This window comes from Apteryx mantelli, chromosome 1, assembly GCF_036417845.1.
Source record: "Apteryx mantelli isolate bAptMan1 chromosome 1, bAptMan1.hap1, whole genome shotgun sequence".
Taxonomy (NCBI): domain Eukaryota; kingdom Metazoa; phylum Chordata; class Aves; order Apterygiformes; family Apterygidae; genus Apteryx; species Apteryx mantelli.
In genome coordinates, this window is record NC_089978.1 from 143,660,635 (window position 1) to 143,686,336 (window position 25,702).

At 39.8% G+C, this 25,702-nt stretch overlaps 1 protein-coding gene across 1 annotated transcript in view; it reads left to right on the forward strand.

Moving 5' to 3' along the window:
- The first annotated feature begins 273 nt into the window (after positions 1–273).
- Positions 274–25,702, forward strand: part of PHF21B (PHD finger protein 21B) — a 67,439-nt gene continuing 42,010 nt past the window's right edge. The window contains exons 1-2 of the mRNA XM_067289846.1: positions 274–664; positions 24,799–24,891. Of these exons, the coding sequence (XP_067145947.1) occupies positions 524–664; positions 24,799–24,891 (234 nt within the window). The 5' untranslated portion in view covers positions 274–523. The remainder of the gene's footprint in view (positions 665–24,798; positions 24,892–25,702) is intronic.

A 25,702-nucleotide genomic window follows, 5' to 3' on the forward strand; every position in this document is an offset into this window, starting at 1 on the left:
GCGGGGCCCCGCCCGCAGCCCGCGCCCGGCCGTTAGGGGCCGTTGGCGGCCGTTAGGGGTCGTTGGCGGCCGTTAGGGGTCGTTGGCGGCGGCGGCGGTGCCGCCGCCGCCGCCGCACGCGCTGCAAGGCAGCGCGGCCCCCGCCCCCTGCTCCGCGGTCCGTCGCCCCACGGCGAGGGGCGCGGCGGCTCCGGCGGCGGCAGCAGCCTCCGCGGGGGAGCCGGGCCACCGCGGCGGAGTGCTCTCCTCAGCGGGGGCGGGAGGGGCCGGGGGGCCGCGCCGCCGCCGCCTCCTGCAGCCTGGCGGGTGATGATGGCGCTTCTCTCTCTCTCCTTCTCTCCCCTGGCAGAAGCTGGCGGTGCGGAGCTGCCCCGCGGCCGTGCTGGTGGGCAGCGGGGCCAGCGGCAGCGCCAAGCCCGGCGGCGTCCCGGCGCTCCTCAAGGCATCCGGCGGCGGGAGCCCCAGCGGCAGCCCGAGCCAGAACCTGGCCATCTCTGTCCTGCCGGCCAAGGCTCCCATCGCGATGGTGACGGCGCACCTCAACGGAGGGCTGGGCTGCAGCGCCGCGGGCGTGGAGCCCCCGCAGAGCGCCCCCATCAACTTGCAGACCACAGCCAAGCTGGTGGGCGCCCGCCGAGCGCCCGAGCTCGGCTCCACCGCCCAGGTACCGGCGGGCGCCGCTGCTGCCGCGGGGAGGGCGTAGGGGCGGGCCGGGGCGGGGCCGCCGCCGGCGGGGGGAGCGGAGCGGGGCGGGAAGGGGCGCGCGTGTGCGTGTGTGAGGGGGGTGTGGGGCAGCTGTGAGGGACGTGTGTGCGTGGTGGCTCTGAGGAGGTTGGAGCAGCAGGGGGACTCCGGTTAGCGTCAGGGCCACCCTCAGATCGGGGGTGTGGGATTTGTGCACAGACTCGTGTCGTCCCCCCCCCCCCCCCCCGCCTCCCCGGAGCATGGGGATTTCCCCCTGGAAGTATGGAGACTTGCCCCCTCCTCCCCCCCCCACCTCTGCTGGAAGTGTGAGGACTTGCCCCTCGCCAGGCATGTGGGGATTTGCCTCTCGGGGGTATGGGGATTTCCTCACCCCCAGGAGTGTGAGGAGTTGCCCCCCCTCCTGCCCCAGAAGCGTGGGGCACTGCGGGTGTCTGGCAGGCTCTGGGGGATAGGCAGGTTCCCTCGCCTCTGAGACCCAGCGTGGACTGGCACGTGGGCCCTGGTAGAAGAGGGCTGCACAGAGCTGAGTGGAGGGGATGGCCGTACTGTTTGGGAATTTAGCACTCCTGTTGCTTGCCCCCATTTGTTCACCCTCTGAGGCTGCTTTTGTGGTTAAGAAGCAGTTCTTAAAAAAGTAGTTTAAAGAAGCGTTGCCCTGTTGGCGGTTCAGACACTGTTTGCAGGGGTGGAGAGTCTCCTCATAGTGCCATCGTTTCAGATATCCTTGTAGTGGTTCAGACCTTCCTTCGCTTAGGCAGAGGGAGGAACGGCAAACTCTACAGGAGCTGGCAGGCTGCCAAAGTGTTTCTTCCAGTTACACTAATTGAGAATATGGGGGGATGGGATTGTTCTGTTCTGTTTTGTTTTTTTTTCTGCTTGTGTTCGTAGTAATCTAAACATGAAATGGAATGAATGAATTAGTGAAAGAAGGGGGTGCAAAAAGAAAAGGGGTGCTCTGTCCTGGACACATAATTTTGTGCAGTCAACAGCAACAAAAGAGAAGTTTTTACTCCAGTTGGAGCGTGTGTCAGGAGAGTGAAATGATCCTGATGAATCTAAAGTTCAAAGAAAGTCACAAAGCCTTTTCCTAAAACTGAGGACATACAGATGTAAACTATTATTGCTCACACTTGAAAAGTAGATTTCTTGTCTACTTTCTGCACATAGAGGCTGTGGTACTGTATTTTTTTTGTACCCTAATTCTTCTTCACAAACTCAGGAATTTAATCTTTTATACTCAGGATAGAACAAAATGTGTATTAGGGAAATAGGCAAAGTAACTGCAGACATTTTTAAATCAAGGTTATATCAGAATGTATGAGGTTTTTTCATCCCCATGAAGCCTCCTCCTAAACTCTAGAGAGGGAATGTCCATCACCTCTTAAATCAGCTAACAAACGGGAAAGCACATGCAACCACTTTGGGAACTAAATCATTCTGTCACTTTTGCTGGAGAAATGTCATTGTCTTTAGCTGTTATAATATAGTAACTGTGCAGGGAATTTGATTTTGAATTTCTGTTCTGTATTCATGCTGGATAATTTCTTTATTGAAGGTGTTGTTTATACTTTATTGAAAAGATACTTGAAGATATTCCAGTAGGTATTTCTTAGAATCCTGAAAAGTAGTCATATAAATGATAATCGTATAAATGATAAAAGTTTCAATATTTCAGTGGTCTGTCATTTTGTGAAGGACTATCTTTTACTCTCACTGTCAGAAGCCATAGGAAGAAAAGATTCAAAACAATAATGAAAGAAGCTTGAAACAACATTTAATGTATTTAGCCTGAATTGTGTCATTGGCTGCAAACTTGTGATCTCTATAAGGGTTGTTAAAGGAAACAATTTCTAGTCTGGCAAGCTGTAGGGCTGTTGAATTAGCCTTAATGCTTCCTGTGTATTTCTTCAAAAGGCCAAACAGGTCCCACTTCTACCTTCCATGTTTCCAGTCCTTTTATGTTTAACAGTACATTGTACCTCGTTGGAACAGAACCGTGATGCTAGCATGTGCGTTTCTATGCTGTGTTCTCTCAAACCTGAAACAGTATTTGCCCCAGCATTACAACTTCTTTCATGAAGAACAATTTTTAAGCTGAAGCTTGCCATTAGTGGAATAGCATGGGAATATTGTGCTGCATTTGGATTTGGCATTCATTTTACTCGAGGAAGCAGTCCAGTGTTTTTCTTTAGAAATATCTTCACCTTACCACATTTTTTACAACTGTGGTTTCATGATTTAGTATCATTGATTTTGTTTGTAATTCATGAAAGAAAAAGCTGCGCAATGGCAAGTTTCTGAAACAGAGAACTAAGTGGTTTTCTCTTTTTGAAAGAGAGTCAGCAGGCATAGATGAAAACAATTAGAAGTATTGAATTGTTAATGTATAAGAATGCAAGCTGACCTTCAGCCCTACACTGTCAGGAAGCTTAGCGCTGAATTGTAAGTTAATTATCATTCCTCTACCCAAATTAAATTTGTTTTGCAAGGTTTCTTTTTCTGGTCCATCTAAAAAAAATCTATTCTTACTTCATGCTCAGTATTCTTGACTGTTCCCAGTGTGGTGATTACAAATCAATACCAGTAATACCTTAGCTACCAGCACTGTAACATCAGTGGGAAATTTCATTGTTGCCACTTATTAATAAGCATTTACTTTGTCTTCTTTTCTTTTTTTTTTTGTGGCATTGTTATGGCTCAGAAAGCTATTTTTTTTTCTCTTGGAATATATGAAGTTCGTGAGATGGTGGATAATGACAGCCTCCTGCAAACTGGGTTAAGGTGGCAAGCTGATAGTAGTAAATGAGATTACTGGTGTAGTGTAGCCTTCTCCTCTGCATCTGTGAAGTGAGGGAAAGGGCAAGAGCATGAAATGCAATGTTATGAGTTTCTGAACAGTGGTTTCTGCTCGAAAGCATTTAAGGGGATCAGGCTGTGCATACAATCATCTCAAGGGGTATCTAGCAGGAAGGATGAAATGCTAAATGAAACTCAGCAGAAAAAAATAGGGCATCAAATAGTATCATCTAAACACACAACTTGTAAATATAGATAGGATTAAATGTAAGTTTGTTATAGAATTTTCATTTGGGCAGCTGTGTGTCAGCACTTTCATTTTAGGCTGTTGTTTACGCAGAAGATTTTTAAAGCAATTTTGAAACATTGTTGACTAATGACAGCAATATCTTCATTGAAAAGAGTATCTAAATAATTATATGCATAACAAACACTGGAGGATTGATCAGATATTTATCACGCCTCTTATTAGAAGGAAGAAACATTGTGATATTAATGATGATTGGAATCTGTAAGCATCAGAAATTGTAAGCTCCAGAAACTAGCAGTATGTCTACACTAAGGACTTCTTTGGCAGCTTTTCAGTGTCAATCCAGTGTATGAAGATATGACTGATGGAGCTACACTGATGAAATGTAGGGGCAGTGATATCAGGAGAACAGCTCTTTCTCAAGCTTAGAGCTTCATTTGGATGGTCTGGAGTACGATATGTTGGCAAGAGCAGAATTTTGCTGACTTTGGCTGAATTTTGCTGACATATGCTGTATGTACACTAGGGGTGCTTTGCCTTCAGAGAATAGCTGTTGTTCTGTATAGAGAATATCCTGTGGCTATTGGATAGATGTAGGATGCCAGCATACCTGTCCTCCTACTATAAAGAGATTTTAATGCAAACCTCTCAAATTATATTTTGATTGTAATTGTATTTATGTGGTGTTTGCTATTTCCTATCCTAGCCACCATTTCCTAACTGCAAGCAGGATCTGAGGTTGCTTTGCTGAAGTACAAAATCCCATCTGCTGTGCTGGAACAATGTACTGAGTAAAGAAAATGCCCTCTGCTACCTCCTCATTCTCTTCTAAACTGCAAAACTGAGGGCCAGCAGGCATCACAGAACCTAGTTTGGAAAAAGCAGAAAGCCTTTTGGCTGTTTGAAAGTTGGCAGTTGGATCAGCCAGCTATTGGGAGAACAAGCAAAATGGGAGGCGGGGGGGAATACAGCTGTCAGACCACTCAACTGCTTTTCAGGAGCTGTAGTGAGAGGAAAGCAAAAAGCACTGGAAGGGCATATATGCACTGGGCCATGAATCACTGTGATAGGAGTACACAAAGGAGTTCCACAGAAGCATGGCACAGAGTGGCTCTGCAGAGGTATTTCATGTCCTGGAAGCAGTATGCTGGGTACTGCTTGAGGTAGCCTTTGCCTCTCAGGCAGCTACACTGCTCTGGTTGCAGAGTTAGGTTGTTTGCAGCTAGCATTTTTATCTCTATACAGCACAGCATTGCTGGCTTTAAACTTAACCATGACCCTGGAATTAGACTGCTGCTAGAATTGACTCTTGCTTTGTCAACGTAAGCACTGTTCTCTGTATTTACCTGTCATTTGCTGTATGTGCACTGTTCACCTATTATAGGTCCCAAAGGCTCCTGAAGGGAGAGGCAGATACTGGGTACATTTGGATACTGTTGTATTGAGTACATTTGGATACTGCTGTAATAAAGAACTGGCTGTTACTTGTGATCCTGATAGAGAGCTTCCGTCAGCTGGTAATCAGGCCCCCATTACTCTGTGTGGCTCTTTGAAAGCATTCTAGCAAGATACTGACTCCCTTCTGTCCATCAGGACTCCAAAAGCAGCAGCCTAAAATCTGCTTTCTGCTCCTCTCCATTCTTTCCTTCCCACACATGTATTCCCTGAGTCAACTGGCGTAAAGTTTGGTAAGCTTCCCCATGAACATGTGCTGTTGCGTCTTGGGGCTTGTCTATACAGGGAGGTTATTTCAAAGTAAAATATAGCATGAGAATTTATAGTGCTATAAATTCTTAGCAAGATAGTAAACTGTTCTCCACAAATGCTTCATTAACTCCACAGCTCAAAGAACTACTTGTATCCTTGTTTAGCTTGAGCAGGCTACATGAGTATCTGTTTTGTTTTGGGGGTTTTCTTTCAGGAAAAAGTGGCTTTTATATGTGTGGGTGGATGCTCATATATACTTCTTAGCTATCTGCTTATTCAATTTACTAGAAAAACGGCATTCCAAAAGTTTAAGAACATATCTCTGCCTGTTATGGCCATTTTTCAAAATAATTTATTTGTAGAATGATTTATTACCTTTCTCTTCTCCATCCCACTTAATGTGTTCTATTCTGCTCTCTGTAAAAGTGCTTCCTCCATAATTGGAAATCCACCTGCATGTATGACTAAGTCTTTTTACATTTTATTTATTATTTGTATTGCAGTAGTACTTAGAGGTTTTATTTATAGATATATTTATCTGTATTGGTTATATGGCTATATATAGCTTTTTCTATGATCCATGCTACCATAGTGTCTGAGTACAGGCAATAGTTAATTTATCCTCACAGTTATTATGACTAAGGTGCTATTATTGCACAGTTTACCATTGGAAAACTGAGAAATAAAGGATCCATTTGTGGTCCTTCACAGGAAACTCCCACGGGCTGTGTTGAGCAGGGTCACTGTGTTGACATCCATGCTACTGGCCTTTTAGGTCATTCTGAGAGTGTCTCAGACATGTCCACACTGCAGTCGGCATCCTTGGGAACAAGAATTGCCCCACAAGCCTGTGGAGCATGCCCACTTTAGATCTTGCCATGGCTCTTTACTGACTCCTTCATATGTCCTTCTTGACCTCAATCTTCAGCGTCCACACTGATCTCAGTGTGCCAGCAGGCAGACTGAAATGATGACTAGTGAGCTCAGGGAAGGACAAAAGAGAAATCGAGAGGGTCCACATACATCTAGGCAAGGGGGAAAATGAAGACAGTGCCTTGTGGCTTTTGATGACTGTGGTCTTTTTCGTAATCTACGTGAGGACCACGAGTCTTGCCAGCATCAGAAGCGTACCAGTCTGTCTATAATGTACCAAAAAATAGTTGTGTTTCCGGAATCCATGGCTTTCAATCTTAGGATCAAACTGATTTTGTCAGTATCCTCAGATAAGATCATACCTTTCTCCAAATATGGGTTGATTAGCAGTAGCTCATGAATTTCCAGATGTTGAGGGGTTTTGCTGAGGGCTTACTTCAGCTTTATTTTCTTTGGCACTGGTGCTAGTTTCTGGGTGTCTCATTTAGAGTAACTGGACAATAATTGATGTGTGTGGGTGACAGTTCTTACTGACTTTCTCCCAACTATGCTGTTTCTTACAATCTCTTCAAGTATGAAAAGGGGGTTGAGTCTCCTGCTGGGGCCAAATTAGTACTCTGAGCTATATGCTTCTGCCAGCTTATGTGGCGCACTTGGTGTGGTAATAGCATTCTATTATAAATAACAATACGTGAGAGAACTATACACAAAGCCTGTGGCAGGAAGATTTTGAACAGACAAGCCCAAGAGTGAGGTTGTAGTGCTGTCCCTGCCATCATGCCCTGTGGGACACAGGTTTATAGAGCAGAGTTACTGTAGGCAGAGGAATTCTGAAATGTGATCCAACTAGACAACATTAGAGGAACCTATGGAGAACTCTTAAGGATTAAAATCCTCTCTGGGACGCCATTTGAGCTGCTGTGAAGGACAGCAGTGTAGATAGGAATTTGACGTGAAGGGCTTTGCTGATGTTGCAACAGGACTGTGTAGATCCAATCAGAGAGATAAAGACCTAGATTCTCTGAAGTGTCACAGAACAGAATTATGGAATGGTTGAGACTAGAAGGACCTTTAGAGATCATCTAGCCCAACCCCCCTGCTCAAGCATGGTCACTTACAGCAGGTTGCCCAGGACCCTGTCCAGACAGCTTTTGAATATCTCCAAGAATGAAGTCTCCACAACCTCTCTGGGCAACCTGTTCCACTGTTCAGTCACCCTCACCTTTCCTTAGCGTATATCCTATTGGAACTTTTGTTTGAGGTATCTGGGCCCAAGTGTCTTGCCTGGGGGCATGCGGATGCTCTGATAGAGTGGAGGATTGAAGCAGAGTCTCGTTGGCATGTTAACCACTTGGTTATCCTTCCTGTTTGTTCTCCATGGTAGACACTGAAGGCATGCCTGTTGGAGAGAATGTCTGAAGAGCATACAATTGAAGCAGTCAAGACAAAATTCCTGGGGAAATCAGGATGTAGAGAGATGAAACAACTTCTAGGGTCACACAGCAGGAGAGAGCTCAGATTCATCCATCGCAATCATCACAATCCTATATTTTGTCCAGTAGACCACACCATCTGAGATTGTCCTCTGTGGCTTTCAGAAGGATATCAGCCACGATGTGCCTATGAGTAGGACAGAGATGTTGGATTGCTTTAGCATTGGACCTCAAAGGATATGTAGTAGAAAGATTTAGTATTGATCAAGATTGGCTTCTAATAATTTTCTTAAGGTGGAAGTATTCAATATCATATTTTCAGTTTCTTGGATCATCCTTTGATAGCTTTAAGGCAAGTAATCTTCAGGATGTATTTGTAAATGTAGAAGTGGAGAGGTGTCTCAGAGAAATTTAAAAAAAGACAAGGGGAGGGATAACCCTAAAGATTCAAAGTCCCACACAAAATCCTATGATCCATTCTGTCATTGAGGCTTTACTAACTTTTAACTCTACTATTAGAGTGCTGTAAAGAGCATAGTAATTTTAGGAAATGGATTATAGAGTATGTGTGACAGATTCTGCTTGTATTTACACCATCTTAGTTGCAGATTTATTAAGTGAGGTACATGAATTTACTCCATATTTAAGTATGGGTAGCTAAGAGCTGAATTTGGCCTTACTAGTCTGATATATCCTGCATAAAAGCACTTTAAAATTTGTATTTCTTGCTAAATAGCATAAAATTACATCCTTTCAGGTTAATTAAACCGTTTTGCAATGCTGGTTGCTGTTGATGGGATATTTAAATGTCAGCTTCAGAATAAGCACTTACGCTTCCTGATTATAAATGGCTTCCTTTTTAAATATCCCAGACATACGTATATGGTCAATACAGCTGAAGTACATGGATTTCTGCTCTTCTCAATCTGCGTTTTCATTTGGTCGACAATAGGGTCAAACACCCACTGGTATCAATGACTGAATAAAAACTATCAGCAACTGAATAAAACCTGATTAGGCCCAACATGGTATGCCTTCCGTAGCCAAACATTTCTGGTGAAGGCAGTGGATTATTCAGCAGGAGAGGACACGCAAGAGTGGACTCACACTGATTGTCTGATACTTTGTTGTAAGAATCTAGCAGCAACCTTGCCAAATATGTTTCTGTGGGAACCGTCACCAGACAGCGCCCTGCAGGAACTTAAACCCCCAGGAAACAACAGAAAAGATGCAATTTTGGAGAACACACTATGGTTCTACCTTCTGGTTCATGTGACTAAACGTCCCCTGTCTAGGTTCATGTGAACTGGAGTGTAGATATGGATGCTACTTCAGTATTTAAGGAATAGATTTTCCCCCTGCAAGTATCTGAGAAGAATCTCTACCAAAGAATATGAGCAGAAAAAGGAGATAACTGAAGCTACTTCCGTTTTGTCAGTGATTCCTGATACTGTAGGAGAGTGAATGAGCTTTCAGCCTGTTCATATCATCTAGGTCCTTCTAAACAGTTTAGAAGTAATTAATTGACTTGCGTATAGGGAATCAAACAAAAGAGACCAGGTTAAAGGAGGGGGAAATGTTTGCTTTTAAATTTCACACCTTTTCTAGGGAACTGTTTTAACTTCCTAATAAAGAAGGTCTTAAAATGTAGTAGTATATAGGCAGTCCTCTTATGGAAGTTTCTGTGGTATTTTTATACATACTTATATGCCATCCATGTAAACAAATAAAGTTCAGAGTCCCTTGTTCTAATGCTCTGAGTTTATAACACATTATTGTTTTGACGCTAATCAGAGTAGCTCCCATGGAGAGTTTTGATTCACTTTAGAAAACCAAAGAATGCTCTAAAAGTGGTAATACACTGTAGCTATTTCATTGTAATTGGAGGCTGTCTGTGCCTCACGGAAATTACCAGGCAAGCATTCTTGCAAATGTCAGAATTTTCAAGTTCTGTTTAAAATGAGGGAGTAAGAATGGAAGGGGATGGATAGAAAATTTGAGGGCTGTGTGATTCGAACTTGGAGTGCAGTTTGTAATAATGAAAGATGATCAACTTGGGGGGTGGGGATATCATCTCTTAGGTTTTCTAAATTACAGGATACATAAAAATATCCACTTATTCTACATGTACTGTTACTTTAATAAAAAGCACCACTTTAGGAAATGAGAGGCTTTGGAATTTAGCCAAGCATCTTAGTTTTATTTATCATCAAAAGGTGGATTTTTTTCATTATCCATGTAGTTTGTGGGGCAGTTGAATGATTTTTAGGAATTTGAATGTTTGATACTGGACTGCGCACTATTTATCATCTTTCAACTTTCATATTGCAGACACAAGCATGGTAACATCTCCTGTTGGTGTTAGAACTGTATCAAGATTTGGCAATAGGTCTGGTACTAATCTCCTAATGTGTATTTGAGTCTATATTTAAATTAATTTGAAAACTACCAGAAAATACTGCTCTTAAATTATCTTATGTATAACTAGGAGAGAGGGAGGGAGAGAGGGAGGGAGGCAGGGAGGGAGAGAGAGAGGCTGTTGTAAATACAGAGTGCTGATGAATACTCAAGTAGTAAATAGAAATATCTTAGAAGTCATTCCTGACAGTAATAAAGGCAGCAATTTGATTTCATCTGTGGATATTAAACTGGTTTCACATTGCAGTAAAAGTGGTTCTTATGTTCTATTAATATTTATTAGCACTTAGTGATGTTAGGGTTTAGGTGTTATCTTTTCTTCACATCACAGCCATTTTATAAAGATTCAAGTTAAATTGCTACACAGTAAACAATTAAAAGTATTTGTGTATGTGATTGAGAGAAAAAAAAATCTGTCTATGGAGATATTCCTATATGGAAGGCCAGAGCCTCACGGCTTAGGAATCTGTAGAGTTGTGCTCAAAGTACTGTAGTTCTGTGAGTTTATATTAGCTAAAGACCTAGCTCCCTGAGTGCATACTTAAACATATGAGCACTGTTCTGATGATTATATCATTATTATTTGCATGGGCTTCCTGTTGTTTAATGCTATATTTTTTTTCTATTTGTTGCTTTGACTACATGCAATATTTCTTAAAGGTAATGGATTATGTATTACATTCAGTGGCCTTTTTTGTGTGTGACGTGTGAAGGATTTCTACCTTGCAGGATAATGTGAGTCAGAGTGATCCGATCCAAATTTAACCAAATTTGTTCATCTCTAAATTTAGAGAATAACTGAATGGCAAGAGAGATATATTTCAATTCCCATCAGTGACAAGGACAGAGTGTTGGCGGATGGCTGTTAACAGCTATATCGTGTGTTTCTGATTCTCATGTATGTGTGTATGTGTGGGAAAAGACTAGTTACTAACTTTTATTTATCATGGCTCTGCTGCTTTTTTGACTGCTTTTAAATCCTTCTTGGGCTTGATCTTGCTTCAGTGCAGATAATTTTTGTGCAGAAGGTGCACTGTAGACTTGAATCACATTTTTGACCTGTGGGTAGAAAGGCTTGCATTGGACTTGGATTTTTATCGTTATGAAAACTGAAACATAGGCCCTCTTAAAATAGGCCAGGTACCAGGCAAGGTAAGACAAACCAAAATTCTTTTTCTTGATCTTGCAATCAGACTTCAATATCATATTTTCAGAGAACAGGTTGATATTTTGTCCTTCATTTGAGCATAACCCTGAGTTTAACATGTATGTAATTCACATGTCTTCAATAGGATTAATCATGTGCTTATAACGGAGTTTGTATTTTTTCTGTTATGGGGTCTTAATCTTTTTGATTATTCTGGTTCAGAGTACATTTTAAGAAAAATAGTATCAATGATTAGTGAAAACAATTTTGTGGAGTTTCTTACATGGGGTTGCTTATGACTTAGAGTATCATTAAGATTATGTTTAAACACTGTTGAAAAAGATTAATATTGTTCCAAAAACAAATGAACACAAAAAAAATTTTTTTCAAGAAAGAGGGGTAATGATCTCATCTTTTAGTATGGAAGTAGTCTGTCTGGAGTACGTGGAACCAATCACGTTTAAAGCTAAGCATTTGCTATGTTAGTTTTGGTCCAGGGATCTTGTTGTTGCATGGACAAAAAGTCAGCCCTTTTTGCTCTTTGGCCAAATATTGTTCTTGGAGACTTGGCCAGTGAAAGCAAGAACATGTCCCCACTGCTTTTATATTAGACGTTTAGTTAATGGGGACAACTGTGTTCTTTTTTCTTCCCCTCAGTAAGATTTTTATTATAGACTTCTGTTTAGTCTGTTTCTCGTGTTTGATTTTATTAAGTAATACCCCAGTTCAGTGACTGTGTCATCAAATTTGCACATACATTGATGGATTGTGATATTATAAACAATTTGATTGTTGCATCCCTCACTGATTCAAACAGCGAGATTGGCTGTATTGGAGATAAGTTCATTTTTGCATACAAGATCACTGAACTAGCAGTGATTGAATAGGTGATACTAGAAGGTGCCTGACAGTTTTGATAAGATTTAAGTAACATTGTATTTCCTGTAGTTTGCTGAAGTGTTAATGATGGTTTAAAAGTCTTAGCTGTATGCTTACTGTCCTTAGGTATATGAAATAAAAATACAAGTCAGCCTTATTTAATTTAATGTAGTACACATTTCTCTTTCAAGAATCAGTACATTAAGACATTCAGAAAGACAGCCATTTTAGCATAATAGGAATGAGAATCTTATGGAAATTTGGCAGGGATACTGCAGGGTTTGATTTTAGAAGACTGTATGTGGTAGTTAATTAGCAGTTGCTCTAAAAAATACCACCACCCTGTTATCTGATCTCACAATGTTTACTTAAAAGTGAAACTTCACTATATTCATTTTCCCCTCTCCTTGTCTTTTCAAAGTATACTGCCATTTCAAAAGTTTGAATAGTCTATGTTCTATCAACTTGTATCACTTTTTCTAGCGTTTCTTGTTATATGGGAAATGACACTGCATTTATTAGTATTGCTTGAAAAGAAAAGCCCAAGGACCCTAATAAGTACAAGTAAATACAAAAATATCAAGTTTCTGGTGTATCTGTGTTGTTAATGTGGGCTTTAAAGCCAGACTAAGTACTGTGATGGTTCAGAGTGCTTACCCTTTGTTCTCAAGGCTTGAGGAACACAAGATCAAACTCTGTTCCTCTGGCCAGGGTCCAAAAATTCTTTCTGAGTTTAAAAGTTGTTACACAGAACTAGAATCATCCTAGGCCTTGATTTACAATCTTTTCTCATTAATTCCTTTAACAAGTTTCAGTTCTTAAGTCTTCTCAATAACTAAGTATGACTGAAAAAATTCTATGCACATTTTCAAATGTGTGAATTTGTAGCATCTCCACTGAAGTCAAGTATAGTGATGCTAGATTTGTACCAGCAAAGCTGCTCACAAAGTTTCACTATTATCTAAAGGATTACATCACTAGCAGGTCTCTAACATTTTCTGAGTAACAGCAAAATAGGCTTAGTATGTCATTAATTATTATTATATTTTCTTTAAAAAGGAACTTTTCATTAAAAATATACCTTTGTGGCTTGTTTCTCCTAATTTTCAAGATTTTAGTTTACATTGTCAGGATGCAGAGTGTACAGAACTTTTGTGTCTGCAAGTAGAATGTAGATGAAGATCTGAGCAATATCCTTTTAATAACATTTTGTTTTTTGGGTCAGTGGCATGATATAAATAACCCTGCCAGAGTGAGAGCCAATCACTCTAAAAATTTAAAGAAATTTCAGCTAGTAAAGTTCTCTCTACATCTCCCTGATAATCATTGTGGATTTAAGATACCATTGTCCAATTTAAAAAAACTTTTTCCCCATTTAGCTCTGGGAATGACTATGGAATGAAGACCTGATCTCTGCAATGATCTCTGTAAGGATCTATGCACAGACCTTCATTGAACAGAGTGAGGGCTCGTAAATATTCATGGTTCTGCCTTTATGAAGAGATTATTGTTGTGTCTAATTTGAAAAGTTTGTAAGCTAAAAACAGGACATGTTTTCTCCCCATCTCTTTTATTTCTAGCAAAAGAGATTGAGGCTAGCTCTGTAAAAGTACTTCAGTGCTGAAGTGCACGCAACTGTCCTGAATTCAAACTTTAGATCATCAGAATATTTACTCAGCTGCTGTCAAGTCTGGATACAGGTGAAATCCATAAGTGCCTACAATTTTACTAGTTATATTCCCTGTGTGCTCAGTGTCTGCTTTTGGGCATCACAAGAACTACTGTCATGTTAGCTGAACAACAAGATGGCCAGAACATTGCTTGGAATTGTGGGTCTGTCTTCTCCCAGACTGGACTATAAAGACTATGTTCTTTCTTTTCTCACTGACAAATTTAGCAGGAAAAACTGAAAGAGTCTTGCTCCAAAGTATGCTCTGATGGTTAAATGGCTTACCAGAGAGTCCAGGCCAATGTGGGAACTGAAATCTTCCTTCTCTGGAGAATGTGATTTTATTCCCGAGAAATCAGTTCAAAGGAAAGACGGAAGGAAGAAGAAAGCGAAGGACAGCTTTCTTTAGCTGTGTTTGGAATGAAAGTAGTTGAATGTTCACATTGAAAAGGGTGATCAGGGATACAAATCCCAGTGGGAGTGAAGCAGGTCTCTTCATTCAGAGCAGAGTACCAAGACCAGGAGACAGTAACACAGCAAAACAGTCCTGTTGATGCTCTACACAGCTTCCACCCCAGGGTGCTGGTTTGCAGATTTCTCCCCAAGGTGCCCAGCCATGCTCTTTGCCTACCCTGCATGGAAAAGCCTCAGTTCCTAATTACCAACTGCAGTAAGGCTCTAACAGTTGGACACTGTACAGTGCAATACCTCTGTCCTTTTGTGGATTCAGTTCTAGATACTGAGCTGTTGAATGTCTTTAAAGTAAGGCTTCCAGGCTTGTCAACAACCAAACCTCCAGGCACCTACAGAATGTTACTGGTTTAATCCAAGGCGCATAAATAAGGATTTAATGGTCTTTAAGGCTGGACAGCAGCTAAGGAGAATGTTTTGAGAATATTGTTTTGAACCCTTCAGCTGGAGCCAGGTTGGACATAGCCACACTGTGGCTTTTTCTGAAACTCAACTTACTAGGACCTTGGAAGATGTTCCAGTGAGCAGGTTTATCTAGGACTAGCAGGACCAAACCTCCTAATTAGAACCCAGAAAAAGGCACAGGAGCTAGATAGTAGGCCAGAGTTGCGCTTTGATTTTTTTTTCCCCCTGTTTTTCTTATTATAATTTCTGCACTCCAGAAACAGATTTCATTTCTGGGCTCTGAGACAGAGGAGCCTTTGCTGATTTTAGTCTTCATAAGGCTGGATCTGCTGGCGCTAGCATTAATGCAGTGCCTTAGGAAGGACAGGAGACTTTCTTACTGTCTGTAAGATTTCCTGGTTCTGTCATTGTGGGGAAATATTGGCTCTAGTAGGTGCTCATTTCAGTATATTTACAACTCTGGAAAATATTATGTGTAATATATTATTATGTGTTCTGAAGTGTGTGTGTGTATTCACATACATTTTGTGTGTGTATGTGTGTATTTACATATATATTTATATATACATATATATAAATTTACCATATCATGTTATTGTCTGTACAAATCTACATAAAAGATCAACCCTTCTATTTGGATCATTCTTCAAAGAATCAACTACATTCGTAAGTGAATTCTGTAGAGTTTATCATCGTCCAAAACCAACTCAGCTGCTTCTGTAATTTCAATATTTTCTTTTAGTTGGAAGTAGGCACATAAATAACAATATCCACAATGATTTTGCACAGCTACAATCCCAGAACTATAGAATACCAAAGTTAAGAATTCAATAGTAATGGTAATTCAGCCATGCTGTACTAAAGCAGTATTTCCCACTGGGTTTTGTTGATGGGCAGGTGGCTCAATATTGCTGCGTAGTCTGCCTAAAAAGTAAATAAAGCAAGCTCATGGGATGTTCTGCACATTCAAATTAACACTGCTTGGGAAAGTTATTGTTTCCTTTTTCTAACTGTAATTATATTAACAGTAGAATTTTAACATCAGTCACGTTTATATACACTTTATATGGAATTCAGGCAAAGTCTTTGCGTTCCTTCCCACAGATTTTATACACAAAGTATGGTAACAGCATACAGTTATTATGGCTGATTTTGTCTAATAGCTTGCTGCCTCCAAAAAGGTTGCAACCATCATTCCATTTTTCTTTTCCCCTTCTCTTGCCCCCACCCCCCAGCTAAGAAACATTGCTTTTTTGCATGCCCTTATCCTGTTCCTTGTTGGGTGCTTTCCTAAGCTAATTCAAGCAACAGAAGACTTTCTTTTTCCTGGTTAGTAAGCTGAATTAGCTCAGCACAGCATCTGACAAAAGGGACTGTGTGGCAGTGAGCAATTAGATCGTCTTGAGCTGTCTCTCCCCTCATGTTTTCCAGTTCATCAGTGTGAATGAAGAATGCATAATGAAAGCTCAGAGCAAGAAGCTGCAAAAGCAGCTTTGAGCCCTATGGGTGCTGAGATGGAATAATTTGGAGGGTACGATAATTTTCGCTAGCTGCTAATAGCAGCAGGAGCCTTTCTGATAGGTGCTGATTCCTTAATCACCAAGGAATGATGGTCGTTTCCTCCATTATTCTTCCTTCCTCCTCATCCTCTTCCTCCTCATCCTCTTCCTCCACCCAATCCTCATGTCCTTCAACTGGGTTAGGGCAGTAGGACTAGCAGCTGCTCTAAAGTGCCTCTGTTGAGAATTTTTTTACTCGTGCTTGAACCAGCTTTAGAGATAGGCTGGAGTCTGCTCTGTGTGACACACTGTACATGCTTTTTTTCCTTTACTCAGAAATATTTTCTGCAGCCTGTGAACAGAGAATAAGTAATTTTAAGCCATTAGTCATTAAAAACAACAACAGGCTGGAACAGTTTAGTAGTTAAACAGCAAATCTTTTAGGAATTGGCTGAGCAAGAGACTGTAGGTGTGATCACAGCTGCTGAGTGTTGTTGCAACTCATTTGTGCAAGAGGTGGAGACTTAATTAATTGAATTTGGTTTCTGAATAAAGTATCAAATCACAGAACAAGTATGTTCAGGCTAATGCAGTTCACATAACCAAACTTTCTTTTTTTTCAGAAGTTAGAATGTGATCTAATGACTGATCATAGATCCTGACTGTTTCCTTTGATAAAAATAACTGTGCCCTTAAAAAAAAAAAAAAAAAAAAGTGCTAACCAATCAATAATGTGACGGAACATGAGCTTAAGACTAGATATTTGCCATAGCATCTGTCCCCTTGAGTAAGTAACAGATGGGACTCCAAGGAAACTCATGAACTTTATTCAGCATGTTTTTCCTTTGTTAGAATACTTGTCCGCAATGTGTTCAAACTGAGTTTCTATTTTTTGAGTCATTCAGATGGGAATAAATAAGTAGCAAGAAGTAAAGATGGTGGTTTGAAAAGCGTAAGAGCTGCGGTAGAAGTGGAGATAAATTCTTTGCTTTATCTCTGCACATACTGCTCTGATGCCCTCATGAGCTTTGATGTCACTGTCTGTTCCCTTGCAGATGAGTGGTGGTGAAGGAAATCAGTGTTATTGCATCATCAACAATTAAGAATTTGCTCACACTGTCACGTGCAAAGCAGTTTTAGGAATTTAAGGTGGTACCTTGCCTCCTGCTGCTTGTTACTACCCTCTTACTGGGCCTTGCTAACAGGCAGTGGGAGCAGTTGTAGTTTGCTTTAGTGCAGCAGCATCTGGCTTAGTTTGAGGCTTTGTTAATTGGCTGTAATGGCAATTGCTTGAAAGAGTAATTTTAATGCCCAAAGAAATGATCATTTCAAAAAATACTGATATATAAGAAAAAAAAAGACAACAGGACTTGTTATGCCTCTGATTGAATGTCTACCTCATAGTAATAACAAACATGCATACAAGAGCATGATTAATGAATTCTGTTTAGAGAGAAAGGACGTGGAGAAAACAAGCCCTTACTTCTAAAAGTTGGAATAGAATTCTTTAGATTTCTGTGAAATCCCAATTTAACTATTATTTACACAAAATGTCTGAAGTGCAGTCTCTGCAATGCAACTTGAGCATGAAACTGAAATATGACACTATTCCACCAAATTTTTAGAAATGCTATGTATAGTGATTTCATCATACTTTGAAAATTAAGAATGATTTTCCACAGGAAAAGGTCTCCTTTTGCTACAGGAAAGAAAAAATATGTATGTATATATGTTTTGCAGGAGCCTCGAAGTTATATCCAAGTGCACATTGTTTTTTACTGATGGAGTGTATGGAAAAATAATAGCATTCACATGTTTATGGAAGCTAGAGAACAGTAACTATCTTGGATTACAGAGGTAACATGCAGCAAGTTTTAAGTCAAATAAACTTGGAGGTTGCATTTAGTGCTTGGCATTTATATAAAGCAAGCTCAAGGTTGAATGCAGCATTCAAGTTCTAAAATGGATGTAGAATGGGTAAAAAAACCCCTGCAATTACTTCAGTGACGATCCATTCAGGTTAAGAATTTTCATCTTTGCTGTTGCCATAGCAATCTGTTCCCCTGTCACTACCACATTAAAAATCCATTCTGTAAAACTGTTGTTGCCAATATTGAACACATAACAGACAAAAACATTTTTTTAATAGCTTAGGTGTCTTATTTGCAACAAGAAGAAGACCTAGATCTTAGAGAGATGCATATGTACTTAAAAAAAAAAAAATTAGCAGTTCTATAATACATTGTAGGAACACAACATTTTTGCTGCAGTATTGATGTCAGTATAAAACAGTTTGCAAATAATGTAACAATGCAGTGTCAGTTGAGCTCAAATAATTGAACTGTTCTGCTAAGACATAACAAGTCCATATGTTCCTGAATTAAGTATTTATTTGGGTAACATGCTGCAGTGAAAGGCTTTGGAAACTATGTGGCTATTTAACCTTTAGCTACTCATTGAGCCTGATTTTCTTCAGTGATTGACTTCAGCAGTTTTATCTGTACTAGTGTAATTCTGGAATGGGAGAAGAGTTATGTCCCCTAACAGTTTTACTTCTGGGATCTAATCCTAAGTTGTTCATGTATCCAAACTCAACAGTGAGTTTGTCCAAATAATGAATCGTAGGAACAGGTCCTTAAGCTTTTATTAGTACATCCAAATGAGAGTGGAAAAGAATTTATAATTCAAAGCAAGCATAGCAAGAGATGGTCTAACAAATATATTTACCCAAACTGAGTAAAATGTAAATGCCTTTCAGTTAAGTGGAGATACTATTCTATTCATTCAGGGCTGAAATGCAGAAGTTTACTAAACTCAGAAATGTGTTTAAGTCATGGATTTAAAAACTCAGGCATTGACTAAAAAAGTTGTAAGACAATAGACAATAGGAAACCAAATGTATGGCCCTTAATCTAGTCATTGACACTGTAAATCTGGTCTCTGTTTCTGCCCCAGCAGCCTTTTGTCCTCTAACCATCTCCAGCCTTCATCCTTTGAATTCCCATTCCCTCTCCATACTGTACTTCCTCTTTTCACTTTTTCTGTTTCCCCCTTGCCATTGTCCCTGCGCTCCTCTCGCTCTTGGTTCTCTTTGAAAGAGCCCTGCTGAAGGGACTATGTTGATTTAATGCAGAAGAAGCGTAGGAGAACAAAATACAGCAAATAGGTGTAGTGCTATTGGGTATTAATAGAATAATTCAGGGTGAGAGGTGTTTGAGTGTTTGGGGGGTTTTTTAAGTGCACTTGGCAACGTCTCCTAGATTTTTCCCTTTTCTTCTGGTTATACAAGAGGAACTGGGCTTTGTCTTTTAGTGCAACAGTGTCCTGTTTTGGGGGCTTTGGGATTTTTTTTTTTTTTTAATTATCATATTCTTCCTGAGTGAACTCTGCCCACTTATAAAGATTCTGTCATTTGCTTCTCCTCACCTGTTTGCAGTTCAAACTGTGACCCTTCAGAGCACACTGTTGGCTGACATTTACCCACAAACCAAGATTTGCAGGTCACCTGCTCAGTGGGCCTGCTGTGGTTGCTGTCCAAGAGCATCTGTGGCTTGCTCATGCAAAAAAGACTCCCGCAGCATGCCAGCTAGATGTCTACTCTGCGTAGGTCACTGCAGATAGGAGATTGGAGGTGGTTTGTATTGCAGCCGTATGGGTTCATTAGCCATTAACTCCTACAAATGGGTGATGCAGGGGCTGAGATTTCCGTTCCAGTTGAGGCCTGGGGCTGGTGCTTGTGGTAAAAGGTAGCTAAGGGTCACAAGCTCCCAGATGCTTGCCCATAACAAGTGCTGCTTGACATAAAGTTTGGTGAATTAGGAAGTGGAAAATACGCCTGACAAATTTGTTTATATTTGAAAATTTTTCTCAGTATAAAGGTAGTAAATCTGGTTTAAATCCATAAAATCAAATCAAAAGAATTCTGAGGCAAACTGAAACTTGACTCAACTTTTTGCCATCACTGCACATTTCAGTACTGCTTCCACATTGTAGGTGATTCAGGGGGTCACTAGAAAAGCCCAAGCAGAGTTAGAAAGAAGAGAGATTTGAAGTTATCTTTGACTTTTATGGTCCTTTTTTATTAAAATGCTTAGAGCTGTAAATGTAGTAATAAGAAACTCGTTTATCTTGACAAAAGTACTGCCATAAACTATTCAGCACTCATAAAATAACCTTTTAAATTATTGTTTCTGCTGGTATCGATAAATTCATACAAAGTGCTTAAAGGTCAGGCATTGCCAGAAAAATGTCTTTTCAGCTTGTTAATTAAAGGTTTATAAGAATGTGCACCAGCTTGCTCTTTGGACAAATAGGAAAAAAGGAAGGAGAAAAAAAAAAAAAGCCCCACATGGATGAAAAGGATAGTGTGGAATTAGTGAGTGACACGTATTTGATCCATCAGGCTCACCATGGCAAGCCTGGACAGTTTGAGTGAAAATAGTTGGCACTGGTAACAAGGAAAAAGATTATTTCACTTTTTAGAGGAGAGGGATCTTGATTACTTTCCTCTTGGGGTCCATAGGCTTGAGTTGAGGACCTGACTAGAACTGAAGTATTAAGGTGAGCAGTGTTTGTCATGGTATAGTTTGAGCAGCTGGGAGTTTATCCAGTTCTCATCGCCTGGCCTCTAACATGAGGTAAGGACATTTACTTTTTTGTTTGCCAAACAAGTGGCTTTGTCTGCTCTTCTATTTAGCAGTTAACCTGGAACAAAATAGTGTTCTGAAAAGCTGAAAATGTACCCAGAGCCAGATTGCCCAGCCATCAGTTCTAACTCTCCCACCTCAGTCATTCCACAGAGACTGTAACAGTGATTCCCTATTTTATGTGCTTTACCCACTTTGACCCATCATCATAGAGACATCCTGGTCTGATAATTAAAATCTGATCTAAAAATTAAGCCACTCAGATTTGACTTTGCATTAGCAGATGAGATGAGGTTTATCAATCATGTGGATGACACACTGGAGAAAGGAAGTCTGGCTTGCATTTCCACCTGTATAACAGTCTGGCTCTGACAACATTATTTTACCCCTGAACCTCAATTTTTTTCATCACTAAAATGGAGACAATAATACTGACCTAGGTGAAGTACCCTGAGATAAAACATGAAATGTGTTACAGGAAAGGTACAGAGTTTTCTGTCGTTGAGTTCTGCTGATACAATAGCTTGAACTATTTATTGTCCAAGCTGAGAAAAATAATGAAACAATGTAAGTAGTGAAAAATAAAATAGATTCTCAAATATTTTTCTGTCTCAACATATTAGACTGCTATTGTTAATATGAGTTTAATATTTTGGATTTTTCCTCGACCATATGATTTTTATCCTGACATTGTTTCCTTGAATATTAAATAACAGATCTTTCCTATAAAAGACTTGTAAACAGTAGGCTGCATCTTTGTCACTGAAAATTTCATAACCTGAGAATGCCATAATTTGTTTTTGTTCTCTTGAGATAGCTGCAGTACTCCTAAATCAGGAAAATAAATCTGAAGAATTTTTTTGAGAATACAGGTGACAGAACTAATGATAGTTCATTTCTCTTATATCCTTAGACAATACATTCTGGCTTTGTTTTCAAGTGAAGCTAAGAGAACAGTATAGTTTTATGGTGTTTCTTGTTTCTTCTCTCATTCACATTCCTTTTGGCTCAATTGTTCTGTGTTTTTAAATATAACTGAGTTGGCACAATAACGCATGCATAGGCTGAGATGATCTCCTCTCTCACAGGATAGAAGCATTCTATTTTAGACAGATTTATTTTTTTGCTTGTGATTGATATTTGTAGTACAAGGAAAGAGATTTATTACTCAAACACGTGGAGTTTTGTGCATCATACCAATTGATAACTCTATCTTATCTAACTTCTGAATAATTTGATTCTTATCTTTATAGTCAATTCCCAATCCATTCAATGACCGCACTTCTGATTTTAATATGTGGTATTCTGTTGGCCAGTCTGAAAATCCCTGCAAATCCAGTCATATCTGTAGGGATATGAATACTGTATCAGAATGTTTGTTTTCAAGGTCTGTGGTAGCATGTATAAAAATGATGAGAGATGCAGCCACACTTTAAGCACAACCTTCTGGAAGGAAGAACTTGTTTTAACTTGCCATAGAGGTCCCAGAGAAGTTGTGGGGCTCCTGGTGTTTCCAGGGAAAACTTGGGCACATTGCATTACAAATGAAATCTCATTCTATTTATAAAGAACGTGGGGATGGAGGGAAAACATGGATCATATTGAGTGACAAATTTTCAGCTCTTCTAGCGTGGGTTTGGAAATTCGTTTTGGTGTTCACCTTAAAAGCAAAATAACTGGACTGAATTAATTTTAGTTCATGCTAGTATAAAATAGGAAGCTGTGATATGTTTGATGAGTCGTAATAGTAGAAGGTGACAGCGCAAGCTCTCCTTCTCTCCAGACCCTGCAGGAATTCATCACATCCTCCTTCCCAAGTTCTGAGACAGTGATATGGTAGAGGAGCAACAAAGTCATTCATTTGGATACTTTATAGGATCCTTCCCCATTCTTTTTATCCCGTGTTTCACTCCTAGACGGATAACTGCAGTGGAAGCACTCCCTTCTTTTCCCAGTTCTGCTGCCAAGACCTTCACTTGCACAGGAAGGTGTAACTGCTTGTCCTTGCCTCCATGGGTGACAGTGCTCCTTTTGTTCTTCTGCTGCTCAAGACAGTATTTGAATGGAGTGTGTTTCTCCATGAATAATCCAGGGTACTGATAATCCATGAGTACTCAGGAAAAATTGTCTGCATGTTTATAACTGCATAGGTCTCCTTTTTTAACTCAGCCAACTCCTACGCACATTTTAATCTTTCCTGAATACATAACATCACAAACCCAAATGTCTCCAGGAGGAGTGGTAGAGCTGAAAATATAAACTGTTAGGACAAGATTATTGGAGATATTCTGCATGAAGATGCGTAGTATTCTTATCAAACAGTATAGTTAAAATGAAGTAGGTTATTTTACCACTCTGTTGTTGCGGTCTGAGAAGAACATATCAGCACAAACCTGAAACAATTTTTCTTTGTTTGAACTCTGATTACATTATATTTAGTTTCCTCTTTATTTCACTTCCCAATTGGGGTGGTATTAACATACTCTATCTTACTGGCGGTGATCAGATATCTTTGTTTTGAGGGGAGATGGATGTAGAGAAATCCAACTGAACCTGTTCTTCTTCCCTTATTAGACGTTTCTATCAACCTGGTAAGTTTTTGTGGCCAGAGACTAAGGGTCTCTTGCTCTTACAGTGACAGTCGCCCACTTGCTTATATTGCTATGTCTTCCCAACATAATTAAGAAAGGTTAGATAAAAGTTACAAAACCTGTTTTAAGAATATTGGCCAGTTAACCGAAATATGAACTCTGTGTGGGGATGGTGTGTGCCTGAAAGAGGGCAAAGGGGAAAAGTTAGCAATGTCCTTCAGATCTAGGACCCAATCTTAGCTATGTAAGTTAACAGTTCCTTTTAGTGTGGAAAATAAGTAAAAGTTTTTTACGACCTCTCCAATCCAATATTATCAGTGTCTATGGGTGAAGCTTGTAAAAAAGATGTGCGCTTCAGACCATCTACAATAGAACTCATTTACATAGATGTATAGATATTTTTATCACTATAGATACATGAGAAGTGAGCAAAGGAGTGGCACTGCCTAGGTATTTTTAGGGGGAAAAAGCTTGTGTGTACTTGATTCTGTATCACAAAACCATGTTTTGCTCACCACTCTGTATCCAACTTCATTCACAAGGCATAAAGATAATACTGGGTTAAAAGTATCACTTCACTATCTACAAAGTAAACTTTATGTAGTCTACAACACAGTATTTGCTTATAGAAGGAGCTAGGTCAAATCTCTTAGATAAGATTCGAATAAAATTGTTATACAACTAAGAGAAGGGTGAGTAGAGAAAATAAACATGAATTGTAATAGTTGCTCTGTTGGACCACATGGATGCCATCTTAGCTGAATGTTATGTTATGGTATGCTATAGTAGATTTATAAGTAGCTTTCAGTTTTAATAATTCAGTATTTACTATTCACTAAGACACAGTGAACATTCCTTATGACCCTGGCTACCATGAAATGCATCATTCTACCAATGCAGATTTTGAAGTTTCACTGTGACATGTTACACCTTTCTTCAGATCTCTTCTGAAAACAAGCTAGTGCCTACACAACTTTCAGCCATGGCAGCACACTTGTATTTTCCATGTATACCAAAAAAACTAAACAATGATGAGGCATGCCCTTTGTGCTCAGACTCACAAAATGCTCTAAGGAGACAATAGACTTTAATTAATGGTACTTTGAAGGGGAGGTTAATGAGAAGGAAGACTTTTCTTGCTCTTAAGACAGGGGAGAGAGAGCTTCAAATGGACTGACTTATTACTCTCTTCTGTTATGAGTTGGGGGACAAGGCAAACAAAACAGCTGAAAGGGAACTGCTGGGCAGAGTCTGTCTGGGACAGCTTTGCAAGTGTTTCAAATTGTGTTCAACTGTTTTCTTCCAACAGACTTTGGGAACTATCACTGCAGTGCCCATTAAAGTTCCTCAGGTCAGCTCCTTGCAGAGGTTGGCAGGACAAGGACCAGCAGTGCTACCTCAGGTACAAATACAGTTTCAAAATTTGTTTTTTCATTTATGTGTATTCTGTTCTGTTCCTGTCTGGTGCCCAGGCCTGTGTAGTTCAGCACACTTATTTGGCTGAATAAAGCCTAAATTATTTGATGCTGTATATTACCATGCAGTCTACCTTCGGTGGAAGTTGAACATCAGAGTTATGAAAAATCTGTGGAAAAGAAGAAAAATCAGTTTTCTTTTGAGAGCATACAATGAAAAGCCATAAAAAAAACCCTTTTGGGTTCATTGTGAAAGAAGAAAATGAAGTGTAAATATATGCTTTTTATAAGATGCATCACAAATCACTGATGTGATTCTGTAGTTCTGTAATTAAAGAAGAGGTGTAAGTATCAACCTTTCTGGTCAAGATTTAGACTCATACATTCTCTTACCAACTTACTTGCTTTTTCCCCGTCTATCCCAGTATAAGGTTTTGGTCCAGCGAATTGAAGTGATATGAAATGATGCCAGACTGATGCAAGATTGGCTGGGTAGGAGTGAAAATGTAAGGAGATTTACACTCACCGAATTTTTTAAAACCTTTTTATCTTTTTTTTTTTTTTTTTTGACCATCAGGCAAAAGTTTCCTACCAATATATTTTGTTCCCCATTTCTACCCTCTTTCCCCAAATTTTTGGATGTCATTTTCAACACATTTTTTTTTGTGGGTTTTAGTATTTTATGGTTTTCTTCCAAGACTTAGACTCATGATTATCAAGTGTAAATGTATTTCTTCCTGTGTGACCATTAGAAATCTATTTCTTATATGTCATAAGTGAGTCAGGTAAAACTGACAT